This window comes from Anser brachyrhynchus (genome assembly GCF_964034855.1).
Source record: "Anser brachyrhynchus genome assembly, contig: SCAFFOLD_149, whole genome shotgun sequence".
NCBI lineage: Eukaryota > Metazoa > Chordata > Aves > Anseriformes > Anatidae > Anser > Anser brachyrhynchus.
In genome coordinates, this window is record NW_027664114.1 from 254,605 (window position 1) to 279,498 (window position 24,894).

The 24,894-nt window shown below is 35.8% G+C and overlaps 2 protein-coding genes across 2 annotated transcripts in view; one reads left to right on the plus strand and one right to left on the minus strand.

The window, feature by feature from the left end:
* LOC308186281 (adhesion G-protein coupled receptor V1-like) overlaps positions 1-24,894 on the minus strand; it is a 59,486-nt gene that overhangs the window by 9,798 nt on the left and 24,794 nt on the right. The window lies entirely within an intron of this gene.
* The window catches only part of LOC308186289 (adhesion G-protein coupled receptor V1-like), a gene marked incomplete at its 5' end in the record, with an annotated part of 36,759 nt that overhangs the window by 2,499 nt on the left and 9,366 nt on the right, over positions 1-24,894 (plus strand). Inside the window, 12 exons of the mRNA XM_080608440.1 lie at positions 2,368-2,933; positions 4,137-4,407; positions 5,206-5,535; positions 8,638-8,814; positions 9,296-9,519; positions 16,749-16,781; positions 18,532-18,658; positions 18,747-18,932; positions 20,782-20,962; positions 21,577-21,740; positions 22,378-22,501; positions 22,893-23,159. Of these exons, the coding sequence (XP_080464566.1) occupies positions 2,368-2,933; positions 4,137-4,407; positions 5,206-5,535; positions 8,638-8,814; positions 9,296-9,519; positions 16,749-16,781; positions 18,532-18,658; positions 18,747-18,932; positions 20,782-20,962; positions 21,577-21,740; positions 22,378-22,501; positions 22,893-23,159 (2,650 nt within the window). The remainder of the gene's footprint in view (positions 1-2,367; positions 2,934-4,136; positions 4,408-5,205; positions 5,536-8,637; positions 8,815-9,295; positions 9,520-16,748; positions 16,782-18,531; positions 18,659-18,746; positions 18,933-20,781; positions 20,963-21,576; positions 21,741-22,377; positions 22,502-22,892; positions 23,160-24,894) is intronic.

A 24,894-nucleotide genomic window follows, 5' to 3' on the forward strand; every position in this document is an offset into this window, starting at 1 on the left:
ACCAAAACAAAAAAAAACCACAACATAACTCATAGGTTGTGAGGCTTTCTTTTTATCTCAGAGTAAACAAAACATTCTTCTAATTTGCAACTTGTGATTTTCCTTTTTTCTTACCTGCACTTTTCTTTTGTGTTTTTCTTTTCCTTTATAATAAGCTTAAGAGGGAAAACTGAGACATCAAAATAAGTATATATGATGCAAAACAACTTAGTAAGAAATTCATAAGAAAACAATAATGGTGAAAGGTGTGTGTCTCAGAAGCGAGCACAGAACTGTAAAGCAGCTTGTTTCCTTTTTACTCTTAGTTATAAAAAATGTCCTTCCACATTTCTACTGATACTCTAGTGTTAAGAGGCTGTGCCAACCTGGGGTGCTGAAGTGTAGAAACATCTCTTTCCAATTCAATGTAATATTTCAGTGACTTACACACAGAAATAAATTATTAGGGTCTTTTCTCTTGGGAGGATGTGATTTTATTTATTTTTATTCTGAGAAATGCTCTCAAACTTCTGTTTCTAAAAGTTTGATCTGTATTTGGTGTGTCTAGTCAACGTCTTTCCACTCTTTGAAAGTCTTTCACAAGTGTATGTGAAAGATGAATTTTGCACAAAAACCTTTATTGATGATGATGATGATAGAGTTCACAAGAATCCAGTAACACTACTGTCAGAACTTAATTTGAGCTTTTAGGATCTGAGTTAGGGAAACCAATGAAACAAGTATTTTTCTGAATTGTGCAGCCTTACAGAAGGTAGGGGACTGCAGTTCTGATTTCCACAGCTCTGCATTTATAGTACTTTTCCTGTGCAGGTTTCCTTTTTAAGTATAATTGCAACTTTAAGAGAAAATTAAAGAGGCAAGGCAGCACTGGAAATCATTTATACTATTATATTCGAAGTTTGACTCATGTATTTATTGGTCAATCATGATGTAATTGAAAGCTCCACAATGCCTTATTTATGTAGGATACTAAGATTTTATCTGCAACTAAAATGGCATGTACGTTCTGACTGTCAAATGCGTATTTTTGTACTGCAAGACAGTATATGAACTAGTGAACTAAAACAAGCGTAAGTTAACATCAATTTTAATAAGATAAAATAGGAAATAGTAGTGTAGGAGAGAGGTGACAGAGAGCTTGCAAATCTCACGCTGGAAAAAAAAACAAACAACCTGCATCAGTCAATAATATTATGCAAGTTTAAGTGCCACAAGTCAAACAAGGGACAAAATTGGCCTCAGCTACAAAGACAGCGGCGTGCATACCCTTTGTGCCCTGAAACAGGATCTAAGGGTGGCCAATTAACAAATGTGTAAAAAGAGAAGAAATATTGGACCACAAGGAATTCTGAACTTTTTTTGCTCAGTAAACAGAACTACATGGAAAGGATTCATCAGCCCTATAACAAAGCAATGCCATTAGTAACACATAAGCAATTTTGTTGTGGAATTTATCTCAGAAGCAAATAATACTGTTTTTTCTGAGAGTCCACAACAAGAATGAGATGTGAGGATCTTATGTAATATTTAAATATTTCCTTCTAATCTCTCTGTATTAATAAAATAATGATATTTTCCAGTTAAACAGACTTAGCCTATCAAGACTGGGGAATAAAATGTAATAATATAAAGTAAAAAATATTAAATTCTGCAATTCAAGGCTTATAAACCCTTCTTTTTTGTCTGCTGCATCAGTTATTAGAGACTAAAGAGCTAAAACTAAAGTGCAGTTCTAAACAAACCACATGTAGAAATGCCAAAGTCTAATTAATAGATAAGCATCAGCAAGCACATTCTCAGAGCTGTGACTGAAGCTGTGCTGGGAATGTGAGTCTGTCTGAAAGTAGGAACTGTTCTTTTTCCCGTTGAATAGGAACAAAAGGGCCAAGGTAGGTTGTGTTCATATGTTGTTCCTCTGTTCTTTCAGGCATGCATAGATGTAAAATGGTGTTAACATCAGCAAATAAAGATGTCAGACTAAATAACTGTCAGGAACACTTGTGTCCAAGCAGAGCAACTTCCACAAGTTGAGTTAGGATCTCCTCACACTCTCTAGTTGGAAAGATAGAGCTTCATCTGATTCTTGCCTAGTTTTTGTTTGCCCTTTTTTTTTTTTTGTCTTTTCCCACTTTTTCATATTTCCATAGCATAGAAGTATGTCTTAGAAAATGGAAACATTCAATTTTGAGAAGGGATTTTCAAAGTTGCAAGCGAGTTTCTTTTTGCCTGTTTATTTTAATGTGAAAAGGGTTGTAATGTTTGTATTATTTCCCTTTATTGCTAAATATACATAACATATTTCTAAGTAAGTGTTCTGCTTATATTTGAAATGGGACTTACACCCTGTTGCTACTATTATTTTTCCAGATACCTGAAAATGATGAATTGTTTGTTGTTCATCTCAGGAGTGTGGAGGGAGGGGCTGAAATCAACACCACAAGGAATTCTGTTCAGATTAATATTAAGAAAAATGACAGCCCTGTGCGATTTGCTCAGAGCACTTACATGGTGCCTGAGGAAGTCGAAATGCTCACAATTCAAGTGATTCGTGGTAAGGATGACAGTGGAAAATTAATTGGACCTGATGAATGTGAAGTCTCCGTCAGTTACACCATCATAACTGGGAATTCAACAGCAGACGCGCAGCTCAATTTAGACTTCCTAGATCTTCAGCCAAATACAACTATTGTCTTCACACCTCTAGTTCATGAAGTATATATGAAATTCAAGATCCTTGATGATGCCATACCAGAAATTGCTGAGACCTTCCAAATTATGCTCCTTAAGGACACGTTACAGGGAGATGCTGTTTTGGTTAATCCATCTGTTGTTCACGTCACCATCCAACCAAATGATAAACCCTATGGAGTGCTTTCAATCAACAGTATCCTGTTTACTCAAACTGTTATCATTGATGAAGACCAAATTTCAAGGTACTACAGATCTTCAAACAGTATCTCGTCATGTTAAGGGATTTGTTTGGCACTGTAAAGCATCCTTAGGATTTCACTGACAGTAATTATAAAATCAGTAGTGAAAAATTAATATAGAAATCACCTACTGTGTAATTATTATAAACGATATAGAATTTTCAAGGGAGAAAATGTCTAATTATGCAGAAGTATTTTAATATTTATGAACTATATATGAGAACTGTAAATATTTAATGACATTATCAAAATACTGAAAAACCCTTAATCTAAAAGATGGATCAGTGAAGTTGTGATGCGGCCACACACCCATTCATACAAGTGGAAAATATATTTCAGGCTTCCTTTCCCAGTAAATCTTTGTCTATACTGTATTTAAAGTCAGTCTCTGGTTAAAAAATGGTGGTGAGTGTCTTCTGTGAAGTACTGAATACCCATAGACTTCCAAAAAAGTTAAATACATGTAATTTTACAGATAAATTAAAAACAAATCTCCACACACATCTTTACAAGCAGAACTAATATCTATACAATATTGCCAGTTTTAGTAAAAATGTCCACTGCTAGCTAGTGATGGTGGTTCATCCCCAGAGAAAGAGGTAATGTATCAACCTATGATTTTATGAACAATTTCTAGTATGTAGAGCCCAGCACTTCAATATTCACTTTTTTTTTTTCTTTCTTATACACAGATACAGGAAACGTGACATTTCCATAATCACAAATATTGATAAATTATATTTCAGTGCATAGGCAAATAGTTGAGTCACTTTATTTTAAATAAAATCATTATTTAAACACTCATGCCTGACAATTGTATTTTGATATAGTCCATAAAACAGTGTAGAAATTTAGTTGAGAAAAAGTTTTCTGAAATTTAACATCTTTCCTGAGAAAAAATATAAACATGCCAACTTTCCTCTTCTCAGTATCTTTCTTACTGTAAACAAAATAAATTTTAACTAATGTCTTTAGATATATTACTCATGTCTTTATGTATATTATCTCATGAATAAGCAACCTGAGAAAAGTCTACTTCTGTGGTATGATTTCACAAATTTTAAATCCTGACTCAAATGTCAGTAGCAGCAGTTAATATCGATTCCACTGAAGTCAGTATAAATCTTCCAGGGAACAGATAGCTAAGTAAACCGATATTAATTATAATTGCATGTTACAGATTTTTATTTTCATTCAAAACCACAGGTTTGAAGGGATCACGATCGTAAGAAATGGTGGAACACATGGAAATGTTTCTGTGACCTGGGTCATAACTCGAAATAGCAGTGATCTGTCACCTGTGACTGCAGACCTTGTTCCAGAGACCGGGGAGATACATTTTGATCAAGGACAGATGCTGGTCACACTTTCACTGACCATTATTGATGATAACATACCAGAAGAAGCAGAGCCCTATCTTCTGAAGCTCTTAGCTCATACAATACAGGGAGGCGCAGAAGTCAGCGAACCATCTGAGGTAAGTTTGATTTCAGAACTTGTTTTGAGGAGGTGATAGATAATAATTAGGGAGTAGGATTAGGATTAGGATCCACCAGTTTTGGTGGATTGGCTAAATTGAAGTAGTTGTGCTTGAGTTTAAGTGAAGCAAGCTGATGTATTCTCAGTATAAAGAGCCACATCCAAAGTCTTTGGCTTAACATATTTTATAAGGCCAGACCTATTTAATGCAGTAGCATTTAGCTTAGAATATTCCCATCATAAATATCATTGCATAACTGCTATCTTGATTGGTTGCTTGCTAAGAGAAGGTTGAGCATTTATTTTCACTTGCTTATTTGCTGTAGGTACTGGAATGTTTTACACAGAGTAACAGCTTCAAGAGGATGGCTTAGTGATTAAGACTAACCTCTGAACTTTTAAATAAGGGGTAATTAGCATTACTGACAATTCTGTGACTCAGGTCCCTACTTTGCTTTTTGAACATATGATTGGAATGAATTTGGTGAATTAAATGATTTTTTCACAGTCTGAAATATATTCAAATTATTCACTTTGGCTGCTGAACCAAAAATCAGTTATTCAAAGCTCATTCTGACATAGATGAGGCATAGCAGGAAAGTTGCTGCTATCAGTGGTGTGCTGCTTGTGCACAAGCAACACTTTGGGGCTGTCAATCTGATTTCTTTCTTGAGTGCCAATTCACTAACGATAAAAATGTATGATGACAGTCAGGACATACTTTCATGAAAACGTGAAAACTGTGGTGTATATTAATTGTAGCATTGAGTAAGTGATGCTGTTTTCTGTTTTGCAGCTTTTGTTTTACATTCAGGACAGCGATGATGTTTATGGCGTAATAAAGTTTTATCCTTTGGAGAATCAGAAGATTGAAAGTAATCCAACAGGACGCTTTTTATCCTTGAGTTTTGTAAGGGAGAAAGGAACAGTTGGAAATGTGCAGTTAGTTTATACTGCACTGTATATTCCAGCTGGAGCTCTGGATCCTGAGAGAGCAAAAGATGGCATTCTAAATATGTCTAGAAACAGCATCCTCCTGTTTCCAGAAGGAAAAACACATCATACTTTGAGTATACCAATAAGAAAAGATGCATTTCTTCAAAATGGTGCTCATTTCCTCATACAGGTATCTCAGCTGTTTTTTTTTTGTTTTTGTTTTTTAGCTTATTTAATATGAGGAATATGATTCAATAATTGATCCTTCCCCTTGACTGTAATTTAAATGACCATTCCTGTAAAAAAAAAAAAGTGCTTAGCTCTGAAGCAAAGATTTTCTTATTTAAAAAGACATCTTTCATAACTATGCTATAAAGTTTTCTATCCCTAATCATTAGTAATTAAACAAATTTTAAAACTAAAGAGGATTCAGGTACTAATCATGGAATTTATCAAAATGAGATCAGCGTTGTCTGTTGCTTGCCCCTTGAAGCATGTTTCTGCTTGGCCTCTGACTTGGAACGTGAAAAAAATAAGGTTCTTAAAATTAAATTACTGAAGCAGGAAAAATTTCAGAAATGACATGCAAGTAAATGTATCTTGGGCTTGATACAGGTCCTTCTCCAGCAGGTCATCCCCCAGCCTGTACTGATACTTGCGGTTGTTCCTTCCCAAATGCAGGACTCTACACTTGCTCTTGTTAAACCTCATCTGGTTTCTTCCTGCCCAACTCTCCAGCCTGACCAGGTCCCTTCCAACCCCTACAATTCTGTGATACTGTGATCTTTGCTCTTCCAGCTGAACTATTCTAAATTAAAAAGGGTCAAATATACATTATATATTATATGTATATTATATTGCATTTATATATAAATTTGTTAGGAGAACTTACTTTTTTTTTTCCCTGTATAGTTTTCTTCACTTTTTTCTTTCCTTTTTTTTTTCTATCTCAATTTGTAAAAGATAACTTTTATCATCGTTGAAGGTGTTGATGTTATATCCATGAATTTCAAATTTGCCAGGTTTTATATTTTCCTTATAGTCTACCAAAGACGTTGTAATCACTTCTAAGACCTTTGAAAGATTTCCTCCCTCCACATCCTTCTCCCTACATTCTCTTACAGGAGGAATAATGAGAACAAAAAGTTTTGCCAGAATTATATTGTTTATCTAATATGCAATTTTATTTATTTATTTATTTATGGCATTCACAGTTAGATTAGGAATTGCCTTCTGAAATACTAGAACACGTTAGTATGTTTTATGATTGCAAGAGGTTTGAGAGATCCACAAAATTCTTAAATGTCTAATTCCATGTATTCAATGTTTTTTTTTTTTTTTTTTTTTTTTTGTCCTTTGACTGTAGTCAAGACACACATCTGATAAATATTTCAGAATGTTCAGTCATTCCAAGCACTTTGCCTGGATTTTCAAACTGTAGATTCCAATCTGTTTTTTTTTTTTCTGTACTTTCTCCATGAACTATAAATAAAATCTTTGTTTGAAGAAATTAAATCAGAGGAGCTTTCCAGCTCAAATAATTAATTTAGAAACTCATAGAGAAGGAAAACACCACTATTTATCACTGTGACAATCCTTCTGCATCGTGAATAAATGATAATCTCAGTGAACATGTTTAGAATGAGTTGTACTTAGGCAAAATAAAGAATTGACTCAGGAATCAGCAGAGAAGCAAATGAAACTGTAGGATGAATAAAGGTACAGGAGATAATGTTAATGTGAGATATATTCCTTAGTGACACCTTCAATTAAATAACGTGCTGTAATCAGAGATGCGGTTTTTGGTATAGCTAGGAAGATTAACTCTGAAAATTAAGCTCATAAACTAATTGTTATTGTTCAAATAACTATATATTTTTTTCTCTTTGTACTGGTTTCCTTTAAAAGGTACTAAAGGAAACATTGCAGAAAGAGTAAAATCTCTGTTCTTTATTGATTATTACTTTATTCCAAAGGTACCATACAGGATCCAAATACAGCATACACTTTAAATAGAGCAAATTGTTTTGGCTGTGTAGTATTTCAGAAAGTTTACTGAGCTAATAACCGCACAATGGTGCACTTTCATCCTGTTAATTGCAGAATCGGGGCCTATGCTAGGAGAAAGCTCAGAAAAGAGGAGAAACAAACAGTGCCATCATCTGTTCTTCAGACTTTTGATAACAAGTTGGAATGGTTGAGAATCAGTTACTAAATACAGTATTTGTAAAGCATTTCCATCTATCATCAGATAAATGTTCATGCATATTTCTGGGTGTTACTCAAGCAGTTGTGGAACAAAATATGATACAGCCCACATATTTATAGAGTTTGGTTTCAAGAACTGTAAGACTTTAAAAATCATCTTTTGAAATGGTGAACCATGATTACTATATGAATTTAAGAAAGGCCACTATTTTATCCCCAAAAAATAAAGCTTTACTCTATGATAACACCTGATAACTCCAAGAAAAAATGTCAGTGGGAGTTTATGCCCCAGTGAAATGTTCACAGAAATATATGCAAATCTGTTATGGAAACATTTATTGTAATGATGCATGTAGACAGAATCACATGGAATAAATAATATTTAAAGGAAATAATTAAACAGGCAAGTTCTGCTTTCCTTGGTGTGTCACTACTGGTGCTGGGCTTAGCGAGTGATGCTTCCCTTTTAAAGAAAAGGATGAAAAAAAATCTATTTCCTCTTAGTATCTATAATCTATCAGAAATGCAGTGACAAGTAAAATACAGTTTTGAAATACTGTACTGAATTTAAATTCTTAATGTGGCTCTGGTAGTTCTTAGATAGAGAATTCCTTAAAATTTTGTGGAGAGGAAAGAAAAGTGGATTATTATTTGGCTGTTTGATCAAGGGCTGTAAATTATTATGACTTCAGTGATTTCCCTAGATTTTTATCAATGCAAGACACAAAAAATGATGTTAGACAATTGCCTATGCTGCTCATCAATGACTGTTGTTAATAGCTCTAGTAATGTATCAGCTGATCTGGAACAGAGTCTCTCTCTCTGGCTTGATCTGTGTTTAATTACATACACTAACATGATTTGTCTGGGAGGTGTACCATTCTGCTGACAGCTCAACAATATCCACTTAATTTCTTTGACATGTCTACTTACAAATTTTTATAACAGCAGTGCTATCAGTAGGAAGAATTTGCTCTGGAGATGTATACTTCCTTTATATGAAAATTACTCTGAAATGTCAGAACTGTTCTGACTTGGTGCTGAGGCTTCTTATTTCTCACTTTTCTTTTACTTTTTCCTACAGCTGGAAGGAGTTGAACTGGTGAATAGAATTCCTCTAGTCCCATCTGTGAGTCCTAGATTAGGCGAAATTCGAAATATTTCTTTGAGGATTACTCCAGATATTGCAAATGGAGAAATAGGCTTTATTAGCAATCTACCGATTATTCTTTCTGAACCAGAAGATTCCCCTGCTACGCTGGTAAGTAAGCCTTTTTATATTGTCTTTTGCTATGGAAAACTTATTTGGAGAAGGTGGAGTTTGCTGTATTCAGTGTAGCATTTGACAATTAATGTGAGGAAAAGCCTTCCTGTAAGTTCTGTCTTATCCTAAATATTCTCTTCTTTAAAAAAAAAAAAAAAATGCTCTGAAATAATCTGTTACTGATTTCCAGAGAACTGAGATTGGTCTTTGCTTTCTGTGTAAGTATCTAAAACCAGTTAGCCCTTGATGCTCACACAGAGCAAAAGATACTGCAGTTAGTCTCTCTCACCAATTGCGAGCATAGTCATGTAAAGTAGGACTGAGACAAATCCTGAATAAGATAGATCATTTCCCATTCTCAAATTAGAACTGGCCAAACTTTTGTTTTTATTATTATTTATTCAAATAGTAATTTGCAAGGGAGTAATCGGTTTTGCATCTACTTTTGCAAGTCACAACAAATTAATGTGTTTCACAGGTTTCCATTGCATTGCATCGAGATGGGACTGATGGTCAAGCAACTGTGTTCTGGAGTTTGAAACCCTCTGGTCCCAATCAAAAGGCGGTAACACAGGATGATATAAGTCCTTTTAACGGCTCCGTGGTTTTCTTATCTGGACAAAGTGATACCACAATTAACATCACCATTAAAGCTGATGATGTACCTGAAATGAACGAAACTGTGTTATTAACTTTGGACAGGTATTGTACCCTATTCTCTATTCATATGTATCAGCTGCAGTACTCAATTTATGCATAACAGATTAGCACAGTGTTAATTACATGGTATTGCTTGCATTGTGTTGATATGTGTCTGAAGAAATAGTGGGCCCTTGTTTCAGACTGTGTATGGGTTCTTTGACTGGAGATCAATGTAAGAAACCATTTTGCATTTATTATCTAATGACTTAACTGTTTATATTTTCATGAAAATTCTGTATGCTATTTAGAAAGTTCTTTCAGTTTTGATCTTTTTTATAGCTCTTGGTTTTAACACTTTTTTTTTTTCGGAAAAATAATATTTAGTAAGATAATGGGAAAAACTAAAGTGAGAACTAAAAAGCAATGCAGAACTTTTTCTGTCAGAAAAAACATTTATAACTTGGGTGTCACTGTAGAATTAGACTTGCAGTTTATTTGTTTGATCTGCATGTTCAATATTCCTTGATAATTAGATACTTCTGTCAGCTCATAGCCCCCAGAATATCCCAGTGTGACTATTATTGCAGTCTTCTGCTAATGAGAATGCAGTGGGGTTTCTGAAGCACAGTGTTCTGGTCTCCCTTCTCATCTAGTGGAGGATTTTAGGATAACAGGCTGTAAGGGCCCTCAGGTGATACTATTATCTGCATGTGAACACTGTTCAGAAAACTTAAATTAGTTTATAATCAGGAGTCTTTTCCCTCTTTGAGTTACTAACAAGAGTGTCTTGGCTATATCGTCTGTCCTGCTTCCCACAGCTCAGTTACATAAGTAAATACAGAAATACCACCACACGTGCTCTTGTATTACCTCCTATTTGTCTAAGGTACATTTTCCACTTTTACTGAAAACATACTACAGTGGTCTGCCAGCACCAGCTTCCACACTGAACATCTACTACTTACATAGTCCTTACCTTATGCAGAAGAAGTATTTTTATTCTGTACAGGAAGCGTAGGCTAGCTCTTAGATATCCACAACAGATATCCACAGTGATTCCACATTAGCAAACAATAGGCAAGAAGCTCCTCACGCTGTTGTTGATCACTAGAAGATCCCATTTCAGAAAACATGGTTTTCGAACATCTTTATGGCACACAGGGAAGATGTTATTCCTTTGCGGGATTGGCTTGCTTGATTAAAAGGTGGCTGGTTAATGCATGTAGTTCGGAACTAGTTATTTTATTCTACCTTGGCTACTCATTACATTAAAAAGGCAATCCTTTTCAGAATAAAAACAGAGACTATTGCAAGCAGTTCTCCGCTTTCTTTCTGTGGGAGAAACTGGTTTGTCTCAAGGAATTTTTTTAGAGTCTCTGGCACAAAGGGGGAAACTAGGATTAGAAATGATGGTTCAAGTTTTGAGTGTAAGGTGGCCAAGAATGCAGAGTGGTATTGAGGTAAACAAGTAAGTAGATAGAAGTAAGCAGCATGAAAGGGTAACTTTTTTGATTCACGTGTGTGAAAGTACAGTTTTCTGCCATTTATCCTGAGTTACAACTGTAGGCTATACCTTGAAAATGGTGGCTGCAACAGGGATTGAACTGGCAGCTGAACAAATACAACCAGTGTTCTGCTTTTGCTGTGTATGGTGCAAGCCGTAGGCTCTGTTGATCATGAAGTGGATGGTGAAAAGTGTGCCAACAGTAAGCAGCTTTCCCACACTTGGCAGGGTCAGAGAGTGAACCGAGGAACAGGTGGTCTGTCCTGGAAAAAGAAGTAAGCAAGGAGGAGATAGAATCTGAACTTTTCTCTAGACCTTGGTAGCATCCCTCACTTCAACTAATTAGCAGAAGCCAAGAATGAAATGACTGCAGAGATCATCCTTTCAGTACTAGACATGACTCTTCAAATTAGGGTTGAAGGATACTGGCAGGGTTACGTGTACGCCCGTGCTATTGCTTTCAGCCTGGTTGGTATTTTGTGGACAAATAGAAGATTTCAGTTTCCGAGGCTGGCAGCCAGCACCTCACAGCAGTAGTGAATGAGCATGAAAACAAAGACGCACTGTGCTGTAGATGTGCTTGTACTGTTCCGTAAATTGTAGCATAAGTCAGCGAGAAAAGAAAGCATGTAAGAACTTTAATGAAACTACAGACATAGACATATGTTCATAAGCATTCAATGTATTGCAATTATTAATAGCACGGGTAAAATAATCAAAATAATTAGTTCTAACAAGGATGTATTATTTACGGCTTAGTGGTATTGTCAAGGCAGTTCAATTTTAAATAAGCTTTAAGTGCATCCATAACTATATTTTTTCCAAGCCATTAAAAACAATGTTATCCTTTCTTGCTTTATGCTCTCTATACTTAGACCACAGATATTAAAACTAGCTCTGAATTTTGTCCACAAACTGGAGGAAAATGTATAACATGAAAAATATGATTCCAAAGAACACAGATGAGTAATGATGAGTAATGAAGGAGCAAGAGAGTCTTGTATCTGCTGAAGCTTCTCTATATTTTCTTTTTTTAGGAGCAGATTCAGGTTGAATGCCTGCCCTATCTGAATAGGCCTGAATTGAGACCAAGCATAAATAAAACCAGATGTCTGTAGTGAAATCTATGTGAGAAAGGAAAGACCTTGGTCTTCTTGATGAATGTAGGTGGAACAGGCCATGGAAATTGTGTGTGTGCTTTGTGAGAGCATATATGCATACTAGGGCTGTTCATTTTACCTGGTAAGCACAAACAGAAATCAGTTTTTTTTAAATCTGATTGCTGTTTTTTCCTTCTACACAACGTAATCTCTCACTGGCAGTTATCAGCCCCCCAGTTAAGGTGCAGACAGCTATCAGTTTGGCACCTGGCACAACCAGAGGGCCAGAACCTGCAGGGTATGTGGGCTGGGGACGTGGCCTGTGTTTGTGCTCATGAGTGAGTGGTGGTGAGACTGAGAACTTGGAGACTTTGGGATCTGGGGATAAATCACTTTTATTTTGTGGAAGTGATAATCAACAAACAGACAACTGTTTAGGCAGTCCTTATGCTCCAGCATTTTTTGAGTCTTAACTCATGGAAGTTAGGATGCCAGAACAGATCCATATGCATATGTTACGACATAAATCTCATTTACTATATATAATAAACTGAAGCAACGTTATTTGAAGATTTTTATTGTTCTAGTGATTTCTGTGATGGGATACAGATTTCCATAGGCTGACATTCTGTCATCAGTTTATGTGGAAAATGATTAGACCTATGAGTTATGAAGTAATTTTTTGAAAATTACAAATGTAAAATACAGACTTGACTATTTCACTGTGAAATATCTGGCAGTTTTTAAACATTTTTGGGTTTTAGAGGTTGCTACATGTCAAAAAGTTAGAAAAGCATAGGAGGGCCATTTAAATCACTGTGTAGTGTTGATGGACAGGGCTTAAGGGTTTATGTGTTGTGGGTTACTCACTGCCATACTGCTTAATGGAGCTAGGATTTTCTCCTTACTTGGTAATTCCCTTTGGTTAGTGTCTGTTTCAAAACCATATCTATCTTACTTATGTAAATTTTCATAGAATCACAGAATAGCTTGGGTTGGAAGGGACCTTAAAGATCATCAGTTTCCAACCCCAGTGCCATGGGCAGGGATGCCACCCATTAGATCAGGTCGGCCCACAGCCTAGTCCAACCTGGCCTTGAAAACCTCCAGGGATGCCTCAAGGGTTTGATCAGACTGCGTTTTAACGGGGAAAAAGTCATTTGAAAATAGTAGAATGTTGAAATGAGTGCGCTGGACACCTACTGCTTGTTTTCATTACTTCTCAAAATAACAACATATCTCTCCTGCTATGACTCAGAAAAATTAAAATAGCCTCAAAAATCAAATAAATGATGGATTAAACCTGGAGAGAAGGTGTTTCCTCTGATGAGAGGCACTATGGAAAGTCTAATGTGGCAAATCCTACTTTAATGCAGTTCTTTAGAGCTAGAGCCTGCCTCTAATTAAATCAGTAGATAATCCTGAAAAAATTGAAGAGGGGGTGAACACTGAATGCAAGCAAATTGAGTAATGTTCCACAAGCAATTTCACTTCCCCCTTTTTGAGATACCCTGATAGAAAAGAAAGTCTTTTAGAGAAGTGTGGTTTAATAATGACAGCCGTGTAGATTCACAGTGGAAATTAAGTTTCTCATGTGTCTTTCAGAACACTCAGGTTCTGCAGAAATTCCAGATTTTGTCAAAAGTTATTAACTTCAAAGCTATTTTTCATTTATTTATTTAATTATTTTGTGGTTCTAGTTAGTTCTTAACATTGAAATTCTCATGGTACCTTAAACTTAGTCAAAACTCTAATTTCTCCTATTTTCTTGTACTGCATGTTTAAAAAAGTGTAAGAAACATTTTGAAGCTCCTGTCAGTTGTCCTAATTCATCTGTAGTTCTTGCTACATAATAATTATGATTTTTTTTACTGAAAGAATTTCCCTAATGATCAGTCATTTCACATTAGTCTTGTTGTATAAGAAATGCTTTACACACTTTGAGGTTGTATTTCTTTTGGCAGCATCATAAGCATTGCCAGGGTTTACTGTCTGTGACGATATGAAACTTCATGTCCATACATAGCCATTTTACAGGAAAAAATAAGCTGAGGATAAAAACAGGGAAGTGGCTTTCCCAGTGATTGGTATCACCTTATTCCTGGTCAAGAGTTCTTTTCACTAGCTGGAGGAGCTGCTGGCCACGGTTAAGCCACCATGTCAAAGCAGCTGTTTTAACTTTTATTGCTGCTTCTGAATAGCCCTCTTTGTCCTGTTTCCATACTGCTGTCAGAGGAACACCTAAAGAGCTGGTTTCACATACCACGAGGAGTGAAACGGGACTGAACTGGACCCGTGTAGTGTCAGGCAGTCTGGGAGCATCTCCTCCGTGGTGTAAGGGTGGTATATGAACGCCCCTCTGTTCTTCGAGGTTGGAAGTGCACGTGGCAGGGGATGGGGCTGGTGTCCTGGCAGCTCTCTGGTGGCACGGACCCTGTGTCCAGCCCCGTAGCTCCTCCGGGTCGATCTGAGCTGGCTGCTGGAAGTATTATGCAGCTATTTGCTGAACGCTTCACCTTGCCTGGTTTAGCCCTGTATGGACTTAGGTTTAGCACATGAAGAGTACACTGAACCGAAAAGCAAGCATTTGGATTAAAAGGATAAAAGTTTGCAGGATGTGAGTATGATAATTGCATTACAATGTAATTGTTCAAAACAATAGAATTGGGATTTTTTTTTTTATTATTATTCCTAGAAAAAAGTAAACCTGTGAGAATACTTTACAACAAACATTTTGGATTTAAATTTAAAATGTACTTTCCTAATTTATCTTTGTTCTCTTAATTCTTCTTTTTTTTTCAATACTATTTTTTAAAAATTTCTTGTTAGGGATATGCATTCTATGTTATGAAAAGTTACATGTATATGCCTTAGAGTATAGATATAAAGAATACTACTGAGTGCACCATTCTTCGAATCACAGAATGGCTCAGGTTGGAAGGGACCTTAAAGATCATCCACTTCCAACCCCTCTGCCATGGGCAGGGATGGCACCTACTAGATCAGGTTGGCCACAGCCTCATCCAACCTGGTCTTGAATACCTCCAGGGATGGGGCAGCCACAGCTTCGTTCATTCATTGTTTGCTTAACAGCATCTTGGAGCTGGAAACCTAAACCTAGCTGCTTCTATTAAGTTTCTGCATAGGATGTTTTATGACTTTTTGGAGAAGTAACTAACATTACTGTGCCAGGGCAGTGATAGCGGTCTGACCACTCATGATATCAGCCAGAGAAAAAAAATGACCAGATAATAAATAAATAAACAAACAAACAAACAAATAAGTAAATAAATAAAAGGATCCAGGTGTTCAAGATGGGGTTTGTATGGAGAAACCACCTGAACAATGTTCTTTTTTACCAGTTGATGGACTGAATTTTACTGGTTGCTTCCTGACCTGAAAGCTGTCTAGGTTTAATACATATCAAAAGCTCACTTGATATAGTGATTCATTTTTATTTTCTGTTGTAAATTATTTTACTAACAGCTTAGCGATATAATTAAATTTTAGCATTACCAACTCTGGAATCTTCTCCTTGATCTTTTCATTGTGTTAATATTTTGCTGTTTTTTGAATGCTTTTGCATGTTTCTGAGGGAAGGGAGAATGTCTCAATATATACCTAGCTTCAGTGAATATCAATAACAAATTTCAATTAATTCAGACTTCCTATTCGAAAGAACGTCTGTGAATGTATTTACTTCTCAGAATTTAGAGTGAACTCTTGTCTGTATTGAATTCCAAATTTAAATTATTTTTGAGATTAGTGGAGCCCAATTATCACCTTACAAACACTGTTTTAATCTGTTTTTGGTGCTTTGATAGACGATACAGTTTTTGTATTTAATGTATTTTTGATTAAGAAAGCCAAAATACATGATTACTATTGCAGAATAATGCTGCCCTTTTGACTGACTTCATGTGGCAGTTTTGTTATAAATGCTTGGTTGAAACTTGATTTAATTTTTTAACCTTTTGATTAGCAAATACCTTTTCCTTTCCCCTTTTTCTTTTTTTTTTTTGTCCCTTTATTTCCTTGTCCCCTCTTTTTCCCCTTTTTCTCCTTCTGCTTCTCTTTCTTATATTTGTATTTATGTTATACATGTATATATACTACTTTGGTAATCTGATTAACTAAAAAATTGTTGTAAATGAGGTTTGCTGTGATTTTGTGCCTAATTACTTTTCCTTGTGTACCCATCAGTACTCTTTCTGTGCTTATCTGTTTTTATCATTACTTTGTCAGACTGATGAAACACCTTATCACAGAGGCACGTAGATGTATTTCCCTAATAAAGGGTTATAATCGTGGATGGCTGCTGCAGTTGTGATCACGCAGTCAGTAATCAAGCTCTTTGAGGAGGGCTTGGTAGGGAACACCTTGAGTGGCTCTTGACATGCTGAATTGGTCATGGGGTCACTCCTCCTAAGTGGGAACTGCCCACTTGCTGGCCTTTGTCAACAGGAAAATGCCAAGCAAGCAGGGTTCCCATAAAAAGAACATTATAAACTTTTGGAAAGTAAAAAGAAAGCCTTCTTTTTTTTCTTTTTCTTTTTTTTTTTTTTGTCCCTTTTGTTAGTTTTTTGTTCTTTTATAAGATGGGTAGTATTGAAATTTTAGTAAGTGGCACTTTCATTACTTTCTACATCCTCTTTTTTTTTTTTTTTTTTCCTCTGTGTTGACAGGGTAGAGACAGAAAGGTTTGTCGTGTTCTTTGGGTAAGTGCGGTGAACTGTTTTCTGTCCTCAGTGAATCAATGCTTTGTTTTAGAAGTGGTTGGTTTGGACAGAAACTGTCTTTATCATTTCTTTCCCCCCCAAGAATCACGTCTCTGCATCTCTTCAGACAACGCATGCTTCCCCTTTGGTGTTTCGTTTGATGGCATGGGGTTCTTGCTTGAAGGCATTTCTTTATGTAGGATCTGTGAATGATGAAAGTTATGAATGCATGGCTCAGTGTTTGATATTTGAGTGTTTCATGGAATAATGAATTAATTGTTTTAAACTGCTACAAATACAGTTTGCCCCAACTAAATGGCTGAACTGATTAGAGTTACAGAGTAATTTTCTCTAGTCAAAGACAAGGAAAGTTATCTTGATTTAGACTAACATGCATATAATTTATATAACACAGGTTATTTTTTCTACCGACTTTTTTTTTTTTTTAAACATGTAACAAACATGAGCACGTTACTCTATTAAATAGGTATTACCTATTTTGCATCCTGTACCCTGTCCTGTAGACTGTGCTACAACAATGCTAAGTTGTTTTTGTGTGTGTAGGTTCCAGTTACTTAAAACGTGCTTCTGGACACAGTTCTGGGCCTGATTTCAAAAACTGGATATAATAGATCACATTTCTTCATGAAATAGTGTTTGATAAAGTCTAGGTTGTAGCACAGTGAAAGCACAAAAATATGTACAGTATGCAGGACCACGATTTCATTGAAAAATACAATACTGACAGGAAACGTGAAAGATGCAAAGGAATCTAAGTACCTAAAACTACATGTAATAAATCATATGCAGACCATCAATCTGAAGGTGTATTCTTGATGCATCCTGCAATAGTGCTTCTCTGGAATTTTTAATATAAGAAATTTAAAATGATGAAAATTACTGCTTCTGAGGAAAGGCAAGCAAGTAATATGCAAGGTTCATTACTGTTATCAGATACTGCCCATTCCTGTCACAGAGTACGATCAAGATGGTGTAGGAGAAGCCCAGAGAGAGAAATCCTTTACTGAGAGGAATCTGAAGTATGCGTATTTGGTCAACGTACTTCATTCTTGCACCATTCAGCATGTGCTTTAAAGGAGTAATGAGAAAGGGGAATGAGTCTGAGCTACTGAGAGCAGGTCCAACATTTTGTAGAGTCAGACAGGGATCCTACAGGTAGTCTCCACATCTACAGAAGGCAGGCTAACACAGAGCTGAGGATGAAATCCATGGTATCGAGGGTCAAATTTCTGCCTCTTTATGTCAGTAGTAAACTTTGACAAACAAAGCAATAATGGAAATTTATGCTTTTCAGTGTAATCTCAGCATAGGTGATTTTGGAATTTCCTTTATACCTTGATCCAAGTACAAAGTAGTTCTGAATTTAACTAACTTTTTTTTTTTTTTTTTCCTGGCACTATTCTGTTTCTTTTCCTGTGTGTTGTGTGCATGTGTTATCAAAAACAGACAAACAAACAACAGAGTTACTAGCTATAAAAAGCTAATCAGAAACAAACAAACAAAAAGTTACTTCAGAGGCAATTATTTATTTTATTTATTTATTTATTCATTTTTTACGAATGGATAAAACATTCTGATGTTGTATCATTCTTAACTTGTTTTAATCCTTGTAGGTAACTGTTGGCTTTCATAATTTATTCATAAAATTTGTCAATATCCTGATCTCCTCTGTATGGATTTGCTAAACAGAGTTGCAACTTGAAAAAAACCTCTTACCTTCCTTTCTCAGGGTCAGTGTGGAAAATCAGATACTGAAATACGGGTTTACTACTTGTGAAATTACAATTTTGGAAAACGATGATCCTGGAGGAGTGTTCGAATTTTCTTCCTCTTCCAGAGGTCCCTACAGCATCAAGGTAGCTATCCGAGTAACGTCACTTAAACATTACAGACGACTTAGTTCTAACAGAGTGCTAGAAAAAGATTAATTTTATTTTTTTGCAGGAAGGGGAGTCTGTTGAGCTGCAGATTGTTCGCACTAGAGGAAGCCTCATCAGACAGTTTCTGCGCTACACTGTAGAACCAAGAGATAATAATGAGTTTTATGGAAGCACAGGAATTCTGGAGTTTAAGCCTGGTGAAAGAGAGATCATAATTACTCTACTGACAAGGATGGATGGGATTCCAGAGGTAAGAATTAATATTTTTCTCTCTTTAAATTGCATTCACATACATATTTGTTTGTCACTTACTAAAATATAGATGGTTTCACCTGTAAATACCAGCAATTTTTCTGTAACATTTGAAGGCTTTCTTTTTCTTAAGTGTGAGAAATAGATAGAGGAGGAGTGACTGAAAGGCCTATAAGATAGTCAAGCACCATATGAAAGCACTTTATATCAATACAAATCAGGTCTTGTCAGTCTTGCCTGAATATTCATTTCTCTGATATCTCTATTGTTTTGTAATCCCAGAAATCTGCACAATTTGAGGCATGTGTCTGTTGCTTTTCTCTTTGCTTTCTGCTTTTCTGTAGCTTGTTCCCTTTCCTGTGCATCAGCCATCCTGGATTCCATCAGGAAGTTTGCAAGGGTTTGATTTTACCACATTTATGTTAACATAAATTTTAGCTGCTGTGATTCAGCATTTTTTGCTGCCTTTACATGCACATTCCTATGCTGTATTTTGCATAAGCAGTTAGTTGTGTTTGTCTGATCCTGCTAATGAGCTGATCTAGGAGTAAGATGTCAGAAAGCCAGCTTTACAAAACATAAAGGTTTTAGGAAGGTTAATAATCTTTTTGTAGGGCCAGGTGGTCATCAGTCATGGATTGAAGGAGGGATGGAGGACCATATGATGAGGAAATCAGGGGATCACAGCAACTCCAACTTCAATTGCATAGGCTGCTGTAGAAATTCAGGTTTCTTTTCCCTACATACTCCAAAGAAAGGAGACATAAGAAGTCTGAACTCCACTACAGAAGCCAGGAACATAAGTTAATCTAGTAAAACTTAGGCACTAAAACAGCGGGTTATTTAATAGTTCCATTCCCAGTTTTTACTAGTTCATCAGCAGGCTGAGATAAAAGTATTTCCCTGCTTACAGCAGTATTATTAGACTAGGTAAGTCATCCTGCTGAAATGCTCAGGCAAAAACATACGAATTGTAGTGTCAGGACTAAAAAATAAGGAGGTCCTTTTATACTCTTCTATCTCCAAGAGTGGCCAAAAGCCACATACATGAGCAGGACATATATAATCACTTTCCTCCAGAATGCCATCCCAGCCTCCAATGGTGGGCAGTCCAAGGATGTCTGGAGTAATGGATGGTATCTTTGGGTGCCTTCAGATTTTCTTTCTGTTAATTGAAGCAGTTACGCTTTGAACGCAGGTAAGGTTTTAGCATCCATGACATTCTGTAGTACTGAACACCATTGTTTAATTGAATTGTATGTGAAGAACCAGTTCATGTGTGTTTCTTTACTGCTAACCACCAGCCAGTTTCACTGAGTTCTCCCCAGTGTAGAGTAATGCTGTTTTCTAGATAGATAAATGCAATATTTTTTTCTAATGTTCTCTGATACTTTTTTGAAAGTACCATGTCCCATTAGATTAATAAAGCCAGTTGATCAATTCTTTCTAAATTAGCATGCTGTCCATGGTTTAAAAATCTTTGCTTTACCTGTTACAAAGCCAGGAATCTTAAGAAGTCTTGGAGGAAAGAAAATTTACATTTCAGAGTGTGTTACAAACATTACTTGTGAAATTATGCGATTCTAAATTAAGTACACAAAATAAGTCCTTGCTTATAATAATAATAGACTTTTGGAGAAACTGATGCTTTTAGAGATAGAAAGTTCTAACAATTTCCTTTATTTGATAGCATTATACAAACGTTTATTGCATGTAGAATGTGTGTGATTTCATTTTAAGTTTGTATCCCTTTCTGCCTGATGGGGGACTGTGGACTATAGACCATTTTGTTTTTGATGTGGATGTTGAATATGTATTTTTGTTCTGACTGAGTTTCCCTCTTCTAGCTGGATGAGCTATATTCTGTGGTACTTAGTGGCTACAGTGAAATGCCAGGCAAGTTGGGGAATGCCACAATGGTCAATATAACCATTTTGAAGAATGATGATCCGCATGGTATCATTCAGTTTCTACCTTACGAACTAACAGTAACAATAAGTGAAAGCAAAGGAGAAGTCATCCATACCGGTAATTCCTTTTTATTAGAGTTACTTCTTTATCTGCTGTCTGCTTCTGCAAGTCTTATTTTCCCTGTTCTAGGATAACAGAAGTCTAGGAGACTTCTTACTAAAATCTCCACTCAGGACTTTACAGATTGGTACAATGCCAAGCAAGATGAGCAGCGGAGAGTGAAGTGGAGAAGTATGGGTGTGGAAAAACAGAGGGATTAACTGAGTAAAAAGGATTGCTAGAGAATTTTCCAGACAGGAGGGATGGAGTACTGATGTATGTGCAAAGTGCAACGTGGAGGTAGTAGCTCTGTTTGTGGAGAATGAAGAATGGGGTGTTATATAAGAGAAACGTAGAGTTAAATCTTCCTATGGGTGATTTTAATTGATCTATTCAGTTATCAATTACTTTTACAGGCAAGAATTAACATGTGAAATTAAAGCAGTTTGCACTGCTTTAGTAATCTGTCTTTGTGTGTCCTTTTCTGTAGCACTCCAACATGTTACTGGTTTCATAAGAAGTGAAATTGGTTATTATTGTATTTCCTTTTTCTCAGTTTCAGATGTTTCAGATGTTCCTTTTTGATTTCTGTTGCTCTGAATATGCACACTGACTCTGTTTATGTTTTTTAGCTGTTTACAGAGTTGTAAGAAATCAAGGAAACTATGGAAATGTTAGTGTGTCTTGGGTTGTTGATCCAGCATGTACCAATGACGTCTATCCAGAGCAAGGGACTATTTTATTTGATAATCTGGAGTTTTCAAAAAATATCACCATTTACTCACTGCCAGATGAGGTAAACACTTTTACAGTGTTTTGGGGTGAGAATATGGGACAAAGAGTAAGTACTAAAACATTAGAGTATAAGGAGAAAAAAGGAATGTGTGTTTCTCAAGAGCCTAATAACTTGTAGGAAATATCAAAATACTTGGGTAGAACTGAGATAATGTCTGCAAATCATAGAGAAATTTCAGAAGCTGTGCATACCTCTAAACAAAAAAGGTAGAAGCTGAGAGTAATTGTACTGTGGTAAAGTTATAGGAAAGTTTGACTGAAACTCGTATCTTGATAACTGGAATCCTAATTTCAATCCTAATCCTATATGCTGATAAATTTGAAGTAATATAAGAAAGATTACACCTAATGATAAATAAATAAAGCTGTAAAAAAAACTACATGTATCAGAAACATAAAACTGGAAGGTAACTTTTGGGTCATCTGTGCAAGATAAAGAGGAAGGGACTTACTTACAAAAACTGTAGATGGATGATAATTTCTGTATAACTGTATGAATTATCATCCCTCTTGAGACACATAAGGACTGACAAATAAAAACAACACTCAGAAATCTCTGGCTTATTAATCCCCCTAACTTTTCATTTTAAATTCTTCAGTGTTTTGTATGCTAGAAATTAATGTCTTAATACTTTCAGGTGCCTGAAGAGGAGGAAGTATTCACCATCAGTTTATTCAATGCTACCGGTGGAGCCAGGCTGGGCAATGTAACCACTGCAATTTTACAAATAACAAAGAATGATGATCCCATTTATTTTGCAGGTTAGATATTATTGTTTATAAATGTGGAATACATACACTACCTAAAACGGATTTTTTTCACAAACCAGATCATTGCGAAATCGTAATCCCAAAAGAGCAAGTGGAAAAGCTCCCCAAACTTTTTTTTGTTTTTGTATTTAATTTATATTTGTTTCCTTCAGAACCTTCCCATTTTTTTGTGTGTGTCATTTTTCTCTTTGTTGATGTTGAGATCAGTTAGGAGGCAAGGTACAAAATATTCTCTCGTACCTGAATTATTTCCTACCTTTATCACATACATCTTATTATTTCATTGAAGAGGAAGATCCTACTAGAGAGAATTAAGAAAACAGAGCAAATGCAAGCAACTCAGGCTTGAACTCAGACAGATTTGTTGCTTTTGTATTTTCAGAACCTGTGACAGTGAGTGTTCAAGAAGGAAGTGTTGCAAACTTTACAGTCCTAAGGAATGGATCTGCTGATGTCGCTGTTGTTGTCCAGTATATTACTGTTAATGGAGATGCAACAGCTGAAGAGGGAGACTTTGTTCCCAGTGGAAAGAACAGTGTCATTTTGTTTGATGTTGGAGAAAGGGAGCAGAATTTATCTGTGTATATCAACGATGATGATACCCCTGAAACTGATGAAACATTTTATATTATCCTTTTCAATTCTACAGGTAAGTCTTCCTTTTTTTTTTTTTTTTTTTTTGCTGGCAATTTCTTAGTATCTTGGTCTTATCATAAAGCAATATTTAAATGCCAAGAATTATACGAATAATGTTTGCTTCAAGATTTTTATACAATAAATGCATACTGTGTTTGAATTTTCATCCTTAATTATTTTATTGGAAACAAAAATCAAATGATAGAGTCGATACTTTGCCTGCAAAAACAACTGGAGTGAAAGTCCCTTTTCAAATATAAATGCTCCAAATTAGATGGACTTCAATACAAAAACACAAAGCAAAAAAAAAAAAAACAAAATTTAGTACCCAACAGTCTTAGGAAAAGAGGTATTCTTTTAGTTATTTTTTTCATGCTCCAGAGTGTATTACAAAACTACATGATTTTTGTAAAAACAAACAGAACTGCCATATTTTGGAGGAAGGGTATGTAATTGCTCTATTTTATTAGTAGCGAAAAGTATGCATACATTTTTTTCACTCTGAGACTATAGTTTTAAAAGGCTTAATTTGCAGAAAAATATATGTCACAATTTACCCAGGGGACCACCTCTAAAGAAAGGATTTATTACCTTAGAAATAACGTATTTTTGTTTATTTATTTATTTTTCAAAGTTTACACTTAAAAAGGAATGACCAAAATTATTCAGCCCATTCCTCACGTTTTTGAAATACATATCTTTTAGAATAAATTATCACTGTTATGTAATATACATGAGAAAATAAAAGTGAAGTATAAGAAATTCATAATTTTTCCAGAGCCCTAAGTATTTAATAAAGACCCTCCCCACACCTAGCTCCAACAAAACTCATGGTGTTGTGGGAGAGTCATTTGCAATTGTGTTATCAAATTTTAATTTACTGCCCTTCATTTTTTACTGTTCTCTAGTTGAGAGGTAATAACAGGCTCTGAATCTGCTGCAAATCTTTGCAATGCAAAGCAAAGCTGTATTGAATCAGCCATTGAAACCTGAGGGGCTGTAATTTAATAAAGCAAAGAAAGATGATGGCAATTAACCATCAGACTATACCTTCAGATTGTGTGACACGTTCTCAAAGTAAAATACCTACCAGGTATTCAATTCAAGATTAGGAAACCTAAAATTAGATTTCTTCATCTGTAAGCACGCTAAGCATCTTAGTTCTCATTACAGTCTCTGATGGTCTTAGTCTTTAGCAGTCGATAAGACTGAAGTGATTGAGGTCATGCTACAGTGGACACCCTGCGGCTGGCCTGTGAGTTTCTCACAAGGCAGCATTGATCTTGAGTTGAATCCTTCCCTGAACATTGGTAGCAGGCAGCCAGAGGTTGACAGGGAAAGCAGTAATTTGAGTATAAGGCAGCTAAGCTATTTCCCAAGGTCGGCTGGTATTCACTGTAGTACCCAGGTCTCTTATAAAATATCAGACTAGGGAAAGGATTAGACAAAACCATTCTTCTTCCTTCATAAGTTTTCTCTTTTGTTGTCTCTTTCTACTTTAATAACTTTCTTCAGGATCTACTGGTAGCTCCCAATACTACCCCATTGGGAACATATCATGGCTTTTCTCCTAGCACATGGGGAATGGGTATCCATAGCCTCCTTTTTCCTCTAAAATGAGCATCATATAGTTTTACAGCCATTCTAGAATCACTAAGAATAAAGAATATTTCTATACATATTCCTGAAAGCAAAAGTTGGTTTTCTTTCTATGATTGGTTACATACAGTGGCCTTGACTGTTCTGAA